This window comes from Chlorocebus sabaeus, chromosome 25, assembly GCF_047675955.1.
Source record: "Chlorocebus sabaeus isolate Y175 chromosome 25, mChlSab1.0.hap1, whole genome shotgun sequence".
NCBI classification, from domain to species: Eukaryota; Metazoa; Chordata; class Mammalia; order Primates; family Cercopithecidae; genus Chlorocebus; species Chlorocebus sabaeus.
In genome coordinates this window covers 8,788,508-8,799,743 of record NC_132928.1, presented here as the reverse complement: position 1 = coordinate 8,799,743, position 11,236 = coordinate 8,788,508, and the positions used below count along the sequence as shown (strand labels likewise).

Genomic DNA, 11,236 nt, shown 5'->3' with positions numbered 1-11,236 from the left:
CACCATGCCTGGCTAATTTTTGTATTTTTAGTAGAGACAGGGTTTCACTATGTTGGCCAGGCTGGTCTCGAACTCCTGACTTCAGGTGATTCACCCCCCTTGGTCTCCCAAAGTGCTGGGATTACAGGTGTGAGCTACCACATCCAGCCACACATTTTTACTTTTTTAGAAATGTGGTATTGCTCAGAACTCCTAGCCTCAAGGGATCCTCCCACCACAGCCTCTGGAGTTGCTGGGATTACAGGTGAAAGTCACCATGCTAGCTCACATTGTAAGTTGGAATCACAAAACTAATTTCCTTTGCATCCTAGTGAACCAAATTGTCATAAACATTGTATATGCTTATACCAACATATCCACTTATTCTTAAATTTAATCACAAACTTTAATGCTACAATATTAGCATAATTAACAATCTATGTTATTTTATACTTAAGTATTTTTTTGAGATGGGATCTCACTCTGTCGACCCCCTTTGGAGCGCAGTGGCACAATCATAGTTCACTGCAACCTCCACTTTCCAGGATCAAGTGATCCTCCTACCTCACTGGGACTACAGGTAAATTTTTGTATTTGTTTTTCTATTTATAGAGACGAGGTCTCCCTGTATTGCCCAGGCTAGTCTCAAACTCCCAAGCTCAAGCGATCCTCCTGAATAGCTGGGATCACAGGTGCGCGCCACCACTCCTGGCTAATTTTTTGCCTGTCTTTTGTTTGTTTGTTTGTTTTTGTTTTTTTGTTTTTTTGTGGAGACGGAGGTCTCACTATGTTGCCCAGGCTGTTCCCGAACTCCTGGGCTGAAGCTATCCCCCTGGCCTCTCAAAGTGCAGGGACTACAGGCGTGAGCCACTGCTTCCGGCCCTTAATTCTACATTAGCCAGAATTCAAAGGCATTTACCCACTTAAGAAAATAGGGCACTCTCAGCTTGTTGAGATTCACAGTACACTGAGAATGCTTATCACACAGAGAGATATTCCTGAAAAATCATGATTTTAATGACTGCGCCATATGCTGGCATGTCTGCACCAGAATTTCCTTTGCCTCTCCCTGTTGGTTTGCTCCACTTTTTCACTGAGTCAGACCGTTGAACACCGTGGACATACTGTCTTGCGTTTCTGAATATTTCCTAGAAGGATACGGACGTTTCCTTACTCACGATAAAGATTTTCTGATCGTCTTTCCAAAACCTTGCCACCAGTTTGCACTCCCACGAATCCTGTTACCGTGACTATCTCGCCATACCCTCCCTAGCACTTAGCGTGATCTCTAGTATCATTTACCATCGTTGTTAATTTGAACATGAGCAGATGGAGTACTATTATTTGCGGTCATTAATTTCGCAGCAAGTGCAGTTGAAGGTGTTTTGCATGTTCATTGTGCAGTGCACGCTGTAGTCTGCACCCTTTGGCCGGCAGGTGGGATGCAGGGCGGGGCTGGCGGAGCGCACCCGCCGCCTGGGAGGCCAGTTCGAAGCGGAGTCGCCGCCATCCCGGGCCCCACGGCCAGGGGGCGCTGCGGCCCCCCAATCCCCCGCCCCGTCTGGGCTGGGGCGGAGGAGCGGGCGGAGAGCAAAGGTTGGTGTCTCTGCGCTCGGACCTTCGCCAGAGGGGCCGCGGCATCATGACGGTGGGAGCTAGGCTCCGAAGCAAGGCGGAGAGCAGCCTCCTGCGCCGCGGGCCCCGAGGGCGAGGGAGGACCGAGAGGGACGAGGAGGCGGCCGCCATCCTGGAGCACCTGGAGTACGCCGACGAGGCGGAGGCGGCGGCCGAGAGCGGGGCGAACGCGGCGGTCGAGCGGGGCCCCGGGGCCCGGGGCGCGCGGAGGGTGCACTTCGCACACCTGCCCGAGCGCTACGAGCTCCTGGAGGAGCCGGCGCCGAGCGAGCAGCCCAAGAAGCGGTACCGGCGGAAGCTGAAGAAGTACGGCAAGGTAGGGGCCCTGCGCCGCCACTGCCCGGAGGGCGCGGGTGTGGTGCCCCGCGGGGGAGCCGGAGCCGGGTCCTCACCGTCGACTCACCCAGTTTCTCCCGGCTACACCTGCGACCCCCTCCGCCCCCGCTCCCATTCCCTCGCGGGAGGCGAGCCGCGAGTTGCGAGTCGTGATAGAAACTTAAATCGGAGGTTGGGGTGGGTGGTCCCCTCTGTGCCTGCTATTGCGCTCCTGGCTGCTTAAGAACATTTCTCAAGGGGCTCCTACCAAGGTGGTTCTTATGTAAGATCAGGAATCAGTGTCCTTGATTACAGATGGGAATACTGAAGCGTGAGCGCGGCAGGTGACTTGGAGAAGGTTGATCCAGGTGGAAAGAAAGAAATTGCAACCCAGTGTATGTGTTTTCCAGTAACATCCTCTCCAGGATATCCCATTAGTTGAGAAATATTTGGGTTATTCTCCCAAATATTCCCAAGGTTATTTCCAGGGCCTGAGAGCGCAACAAATACATAAATAGGCGCTTGTTGAATTTGTTTTTCTCGTCTAGCCAACCATCAGTGTACTCTGGGGCCTTCAAAACCTTCTGCCATTTGTCTCGGGGAAATGGGGTTAGGAAGGGTGAATGTGGGAGAAAAGGACAGTTTCCTTCTCAGAAATCAAAGCCCAGATGCAGTTCCTGGGTGTCTCTGCCTGGAAGCACTCGAAGCTGCTGCCGGAAGCTCTCCTGGCCTGGACAAGGCCCAGAATAAAGTCACAGAAGTTACTGTGTCCTGGCCAAAGGCCATGGGCCTCATCTGATTTATTGTCCAGTTATCTGTGTCACCCAGTGCCCTCTTATACCTGAAGCCGTTCAGTCTCCATGCCTGGGAGCTTAGGTTTATCATCCTCTTTAAAGGTATGTCAGCAGCTTCTGGAGCAGAACACAGGCAGGGGTAAAACTATAAAGTTGGGTCTTTCTGACTTAGAGCCCTGCTAGGACGAATCATCTGTGCTTTGGGTCCCAGTTGAGCACAAAGAAGCCATCATGTCCCTCTCCACTGGTGAACTGATACTGCAGAAACCTCAGCTCAAGGACTAGGACTTGAAGATATTTTGGGGGCACTCATTATGCGTCAGGCATTGTGCTGAGCAGTAGCGATACGAAAATGAATACAGGGCAGCCCTGCCCTAGAGAAGGGCACAGCCTCCCAGGAAGATACTGACATAGCTGGGCACCACGCCTGGGGGCTTCAGGGCACAGAGCTCAGGCAGTTCACTCCTCAGCGGTGAGCTTGTAAAGGCAGGGAAGTTTTCAAATCGTGGTGACATGAAAACTGGGCACAGAAGGATGAGTTAAGATTTCACCAGATAACAGTGAAGTGGTATGAAGTAGGTACACTTCATCCCCACTAGAACGGCTACTCCAAAAAATGTCCAGACAAACCAAATAACAAATGTTGGCGAGAATGTAGAGAAATCGGAACCATTGTACATTGCTGGTGGGAATGTAAAATCGGACAGCCGCTATGGAAAACAATTTGAGAGTTCCTTAAAAAGTTCAGTGTAGACTTATTCTGTGATCTAGCAGTTCCACTCCTAGGGATGTAACCAAAATAATTGAAAACAGGTACTCAAATCAATGTTTATGTACACATTTTAATAGAAGCATTATTTACAATAGTTGAAAGGTAGAAACAACCCAAATGTCCCTAAATGGATGAATGCATAAACAAGGGTGTTATATACATACAATGGAATAATATTCAGCCATAAAAGGAAGGAAATGTAGTAATCCATGCTACAACATGATGAACCTCTAAAAATATGCGAAGTGAAGTAAGCAAGACCCACAAGATCATGGATAGTGCATATGATTCCATTTGTATGGAGTACCCAGGATAGGTCAACACATGGAGATGGAACACAGATTGGTGGTTGCCAGGGATTGGGGGAAAGAGGAATGGAGCACATCTGCTTAATGGAGTATGTGTTTTTTCCTGAGGATGATGAAAATGTTTGGAACTAGATAGAAGTGGTGGTTGCACAACATTGTAAATGTACTAAATGCCACTGGGCTGTACGCACTTTAAAATGGTGAATTTTATGTTATGCGAATTTGCCTTAACTAAAACAAATGAAAAAACCAAGATTTCAGTGGCTACAGAAGTGGTGTCATCTGAGGTAGAGCCCAGCTGTGGGCATGAAAGCTCTAGAGTGTTGTACGCTAGTTCAGTGGACCCAGGAGGCCAGGTGAGAGGACATCGTCAAGTTAGGGTTGGATCTCTCCTTTCTGCCCTTCAAAAGAGTGACTTCAGCTTCTACTTTCTTGGAGCCAACTGAGAGGGTCACCAGGCTCAAACATGGAGAAATAAAGCAGGCAACCCCTCTTTGTTCCCTTAGACCCCAGCTCCCCTCTGAGAGAGTAGTTGGGTAGAAAGCTCTACTCAGATCAAAGAATTCCAAATGTATACTCAAATGACCCTGAAATAGTGATTGAGAGATATTTTATGTTTCTTTGTATTTCATTTCTCAAATCTGTGTTTTTGACAATGTTCCATTTAATGAACTATTGTAGTAGATTTCTTTTTCCTAAATTACAAAGACAAAGTGACAAACAGCTTTTAAAGTGTAACCGGCTGAGCAAAATGGATGTACAAATACCAAAAATGTCACGTTTAATGTAGGCAATTGTGGTTCTGATCTTGTTTATAATGGGTCACTCTTGATTGTTAAGCTTGTTCCCAGAAAATATGTTTTTCTTTTGTTATTTCAAACATGTAAGTAGAATTCCCCCAATGATTCTTACCACACATTTAGAGAAGTGTATCTCTTAGCAACATCACATACCCACACATGCGCATGCCCCAACCCAGTGTCTCTTTGACACATCAACAGAGTAATGTCCAGGAAAGCAGTGTCTGGAGAAGACACAGACATTACTTGGTTCTCACAAAGCTCCTCATTTAGCGGGAGAGGTACCGAAGGAAACACCCAGCCTCTTTCTACATGCTCAGGATACAGTAATGAGCACAACAGAGTCCCTGCCCTCCTTCTGTTACTGTGAGGGACCCTGTAATTTAAACTGTTGAAAGCTTGGCCAGGCGCGGTGGCTCCTGCCTATAATCCCAGCACTTGGGGAGGCCGAGGCAGGTGGATCACCTGAGGTCAGGAGTTGGAAACCAGACTATCATGGTGAAACCCCGTCTCTACTAAAAATACAAAACATTAGCCAGGTGCGGTGGTGCATGCCTATAATCCCAGCTACTTGGGAGGCTGCAGCAGGAGAATCGCTTGAACCCGGGAGGCGGAGGTTGCAGTGAGTTGAGATCGCGCCATTGCATTGCAGCCTGGACAACAAGAGTAAAATTCGGTCTCAAAAAAAAAAAAAAAAAAAGCTCAAGTAAACCAGAAGTCATAGGAAATTATAGTCTTAACAAACTTTCCCAAACAGACAACAAAAATCTTGGGTTCATGTATTACCACCACAAACCTAAATTGCTATGTAATAAAAAGAAGCAGATGTTATTTAGCAGTAATAATAGCTGACATTGGGGAGCACTTACATGGCCTGCAGTTTGTGCCAGGCCCTGTTCTCAGTGCTTTCCTTGCGTGATCTGATTTACTCCTCTTAACAACCCGATGAGGTAGTTACTAAATATTCTCATTGTATAGGTGAGGAAACTGAGGCCATGGGAAATTAAGTAAGTGATAGAGTTGGAATTCAAGCCCAGGCCATGAGTAGTTAACTAGAAGCTTACATATTGCCTTTATTTAAAAAGGGAAATAGAGTATGGGGGTTAAGGTCATAGGCCCTGAAGTGAGATTTCTTTGGGATTGAACTTCAGCTCTGCCTCTAGCCAGATATATAAATGTGGACAGATGTAATCTCTCTGTGCTTTGAATGATTGACGTCTGATAGACAAAGGCCACCAGGGACCTACCAGTAGCCAATCCATGTTAAGTTTATGTACTTAGGGCTACAAGGGAGAATGCATGCCAGAGGAATTGTGGGGTCTTCAAAAAGTGGAGATCTCAAGTAATGAATTGAATGTTTGAGTCTGAACTGAAGAGTTCTTTAAATCTAGGAGATACTTGTAGTCATTAGAAATGGATGAGACCATCTAAGGAGAGATTGTAGGGAAAGAGAGAGAGGAGAGACCCAGGACTGAGTACTGAAGAACACCAACATTTTAAAGTCCATTAGAAGGGATAATTTAGCAAAGAAAGCTGAGGAGGAGCTCCCAATTTAGGTAGAGGAGAACTAAGAATATGGAGTCAAAGAGGCCAGATGATTATTTCATAAAGTACATCAAAAGCTGCTGAGAGGTCAGGAAGACAGAAAAGTGTCCACTGGGTCAGGCAGCATGGGGCTTGTAGATGGCCATGACCAGACAGTCCCTGCATGGGTTGGGGTAGGAGTCAGAGGGAATAAAAAGTACAGACATGGAGGCAGTATATGTGGTTGGCTCTTTTGGCTGGCTTGGCGTGATGGAGGGCAGAGACTGGGGCAGGAATATGGAGTCAAGGTGATACCCGAGCATGTGTGTAAGCTAATGGGATCCAATGGAGAGGAAGCGAATGATGGAGCTGGAGAAGGGAAAGCCAAGATCAAGGTGGGAGAAGGCACCAACAGCAAGTATCAAGGGAATGGCCTGGGGGAAGAAGACCACTTTCTCCACTGTAACACAGGCAACGTGGGAGAAGCCAGGAGCAGACACAGGCAGGGCTATAGAGAGTGGTGGAAGGTGAGCACGTTCCCTGACGATGTCTGGGTTTGGTTTTGTTTTTCTGTGAAAGATGAAGTGGGATCATCTCATGAAGGTATGGAGACTTGGGTGTGTTCGTGTGTGTTGCAAGTGGGGAGGCTTAAGAAGGGAAAAGTATGAGGCAGTACCCGGGGGAGAGAGAAATTCATCCTACTGGACAGATAGGGAGGTTTTTCAGCTGGTGTTGGAAGTCAAGGTGAGATTTGTGATTGTGATCAGGAATTTTAAGTTAAACCAGTCTGAGTGGTTATGGTAATATGGAAAAGTCAAAGGACTGAGAGACAAGGTATGTGGCCTAAGGCACAGGTTGTCTGCATGGACATTGATGTCACCAAGAGTGATGACAGAAGTTGAGGTAGGGAGGGGAAGACTGTGGGCAGCCATGCAATAAATGGTGGTGGTGGTGTTAATTTTTCTGTTGCAATCCCATTTGAGCCTTTAGATGTCCCCTGTCTAGCACCTGACATTCTCTGAATATCCCCTATCCAGCCTTATAGAAAAGGAATAGGAGGAGTGGTTACCAAGAAAGCATCGCCCAAGCCTGACCGTCAAGGAGCTTATAATGGTATTGGAAATGCTGGACTTACATGGATATAGCAATTAGAAAATGGCAAAAGACTACAAAGGGACAGATGTGTGGGTCAGACAGAAACATGCCATTGAGGTAGAGGGAGGAGAAGATGGGCTTTCAGATAAGGTGAAGGAAGGAAAATTTAACCCAGCCTTCTGATGGCCCAGTAATTTTTAGCTGGAACAGAGAAAAGGAATGATCTTTGGTTTAAAAAAACAAAACAAAACTGCTTTAGTTTTAGAATTAGCAGCCTTACTGCTGTTTCCAAGAAGGTCTTTGAATTATCTGGAAACAAGCTGTGCTTGAAAGCACGTTCCAAGGGGATGATGTCTACTGTGAGCCCCCACATATTCTTAGGCTGGGGGTGGGCACCTTCCACCAGAGATGTGGGAATGTGGTAACTTGCTGATTTGTCACGGGAGAATCAGGAAAAATGATCTTTATGTATGTTACCGTGACTCGTTTTTTTTTTTTTTTTTTTTTCATGAAAGATGGCAGAATTAAAAATTGCCTACCCTAATCTTTTGCTTTTCTCTTTTATTCCTAAAACTAGAATGTCGGGAAGGTCATCATCAAAGGATGCCGCTACGTGGTCATCGGCCTGCAAGGCTTCGCTGCAGCCTACTCCGCCCCGTTTGCGGTAGCCACCAGCGTGGTATCCTTTGTGCGCTAATGGGAGCTGCTGCGGCAGGTGCCACCAGAGTGAATGGGAGCCCCTGCTGTGGGAACTTTGTGAATCCTGGAGCATCTCAGACTTGAACATACAGCATACTTGGAAGAGAAAACATGCCTTTCTTTGTTGAATCACATTAGTATGATGAATGAGTCATCCCTGCCCATCTGCTGAGCTTCTCACATCTCTCGGTCACACGTGGATCCAATGGTCAATCCTGCAGCGAATTCGTCCGAGGTTAGGTTTGGGAGTGGAGCTAGTGTGCTAAAGCCAGAGCCTTCACGTGAAGGTGGCAGGCACTGGGGCGGAAGCCGACACGCAACAGATCCAAGCAGTGTGGTTGTGCAGCAGAACCGTGATCTTGAGGGGAGGAAGAGGATGTTACTGGAGTCAGATGATTTGCTGTATTCTCCTGAAAGGTCGTAGGCTGACAGGCACTCACATTCCTTAGCTGCCCTCAGAACTGAGGCAGCTAAGGAGCTGTTTATTCCTCAAGTCGTGCTCCCCAATCTCCTTCCTCTACCACTCTGTCACCAGTTTAATTACAGGCTTGAGAAGAAGGAAGAAAGAAAAGATCTCTTGATGCTTTGAAAACTGTGTTGGCAGTGTGGCATGACTGTTTAAAGTAGATAAAAGCTTGTCATTTTACCCCATCCCTGCATGACTGTGAAACTGGCGAAGAAGGAGGAAAAAGGGCAAGATTGGATGCAGGCTGGGTGGCTAGGACAGGTTGGCCGAGGGGCCACTCTGGAGGGCTCTTGTGCCTGGCATTGCCCACTTCAGCCCAGCCACAAGTTTGCGGCGACCAGAGTCCCTGCAAAGGTGTGGCTGGCTGTGGTCAGGGCCTACTAGCACCATCAACACACACTCGCCATTGGCTCAGCTCCTCTCCGCCAGTCCAACTAAGAGTGCTTTGTCCTGGGTGGGACATAGGGGCTGAGAGAGATGGGGGGAGACATAACACCCAGGAATGAAAATACAGATTTAGAGAAGGAACCAGTAAGTAGGAGACAGATGTGAAGGAAATGGAAACGAGGCAAGAGGATGTTGTAAGAGAGAAGTTGGCCATCCAGGAACCAGTTCTGGAGCATCAGTGTCAGGGAGTTCAGATAGGCTGGGCCTGTGCCTCTAGGTAGGGACAAGGGAGGCTGGGTGGCCAGGGCTGGTGCTTAAAACCCCTGAGGCCATGAACTCATTGGCTGCCTTTGTAGCATCTTTTCTTCTTCTGTGCTGCCCAGTTTGACCTCATCTCACCTGGATTCAAAGGGTAGGGTGGGCATGGGTCTTGGGCCTGACACCCCCCAAGGATGACCTGTGGACTGCCATGGGACGCTGAACAGGGAGATGAAAGAAAGGAGGTCCTCTTACCATACCCCTCTGCCAACCCCCCATAGGCCACTGTTCTGACTTTGTTTCCAGAATATCCAGAAATCCAAAGGGGCTGTTGCTGAACAGTCTGCAGGATCAGTGACAGCACCTATGGGTTGTCCCAAGGCATAAAAGGGAGGCCTCAACACTGATGCTTCTCTGATCAAGCCCGGCCAAGCCCAGACAGAAAGACAGACAGAAAAAAGGAAGGGGTAGAGGAGAAGGTTGAAGCTGTGAAGCTAGACTGCACTTCACTTTCTGAAGCTTCAACTTCATGTTGAAGATTCACTGGGAGCCAATTCCTGCCTTGTTAATATTTGTGAGGAAAAGCAAAACAAGTGATCTGGTTTTAGCCCAGATGATGAAAGTGGATACAGCACATTTTCACACATGTGAGATCATTATAGCTTGCCCCACAACACTGGGTGTCGGAGAAAGGGAGAGAGAGACATAAGTGGAAGAAAAAGCCAAGCATAGTGAGTGGGAAAAAGAGTGAGAGCCTGTGAGGGCTGCTGACGAGCCCCAGGCAGCCCACAAGTTCCTCGTGGGGAGATGGAGGCAGAGCCCAGGGCAGGGGACAGCTGCTGGGGCCTTTCCTTGCCTGGGAGTCTGTCCCAGGAAGAGCTTCCCCACTCCCATCCCCCAAATTGGAAAAACTGTGTAGTCAAGCCTGTTTGGCCCTGAAATTCTTAAGAATCTGGTTAAGAATTAACTCAGTAATGTCAAAAGTCAAAACCTCCTAGGGGTTGTCCTGGGAGTCAGGTTCATGGGTACAGAAGATGAATCTCAGACATCACTCAGCCTGAGCTGTCATTCTCTGTGACAGCGCTGCCCTGGGTTTCTCTTACTCAGTTCCTGGAGTGTAAGCATTTGGATCATGTCACAGATTACCTTTTTACCTTTTCTGTCTCTTTTTTTTTTTTTTTAAGTATCAGTGCCCACACCTTACTGAGTATTGAGTTTTAGAGCTTTTGCTTGATGTGCTTGACCAAGAGACTTCTTTTGTATCCTTTTCTTGTCCTATGATGTAAATAAAAGCCTCAATTTATGTAATGTTTCTGGCATAAAGGGTTCCCAGCTCCTCACTTTCTAGCTTTGCCTGAGGGAGATTCCTGGAGTCCAGTCACACTGAGAGTTTGGCACAGCAGGTGATGACCCGTCGGGAGAGACCTCCCTGGGAACCAGTAGGAGCCCACAGTTGCTCCCCAAGGACCCAGTGGAGAGAGAGACCCCAGTTCACCTGGGAACTCTGCATATGTGTTAAAGGGGACAGTTCTCTCTAAGCCAGCAGAACAGGCTTTGACTTATAGGAGCCTCACTCAGCTCATGAGTTTGTTAAAAAATGGACTGGGCACAGTGGCTCATGCCTATGATCCTAGCACCAAGGCGGGCAGATTGCCTGAGTTCAGGAGTTCGAGACCAGCCAGGGCAACATGACAAAACTCCATCTCTACTAAAATATAAAAAATTAGCTGGGTGTGGTGACACACTCCTGTAATCCCAGCGACTTGGGAGGCTGAGGCAGGAGAATTGCTTGAACCCAGGAGGCAGAGGTTACAGTGAGCCAAGATCACACCATAGCACTCCAGCCTGGGCAAGAGTGAGACTGTGTCTCAAAAAAAAAAAAAAAAAATTTCCAGAACCTCCAGCTCAGATTTAGAGAGCCTAGCCTGGGGACAGGAGCTGCATTGCCCACAGGCTGCTGAGAAAACTCCAGTGCACCTGTTCCTCTGCCTCAGCTGGGAAATGCTGGCCACTGGGGGCCTGCTGCACAGTGCATCTGCCAGTGGGACTCCAAGTGGGAGGCTGGGCCACAGGAGGGGCCCTGCCAGGTTCCGACCCTGCAGCGTGTACATGTGGTATGCCTGCTCACCGAGTCCTCACGGAAGTGACAGAGTAGGTCTTGGAGGTGGGGAAGGTGGAGAGGAGAGGAGTGGTCCTGGTAGCCA

General features: G+C 48.0%; 1 protein-coding gene across 1 annotated transcript; it reads left to right on the top strand.

Annotated features, from left to right (window-relative positions):
* The first annotated feature begins 1,506 nt into the window (after positions 1-1,506).
* Positions 1,507-10,335, top strand: C25H1orf115 (chromosome 25 C1orf115 homolog). Its single transcript, XM_007988392.3, has 2 exons — positions 1,507-1,930; positions 7,800-10,335. The coding sequence occupies exons 1-2, from the start codon at positions 1,622-1,624 to the stop codon at positions 7,917-7,919; spliced, it is 429 nt and encodes a 142-aa protein (XP_007986583.3). The 5' UTR covers positions 1,507-1,621; the 3' UTR covers positions 7,920-10,335.
* The last annotated feature ends 901 nt before the right edge of the window (positions 10,336-11,236 follow it).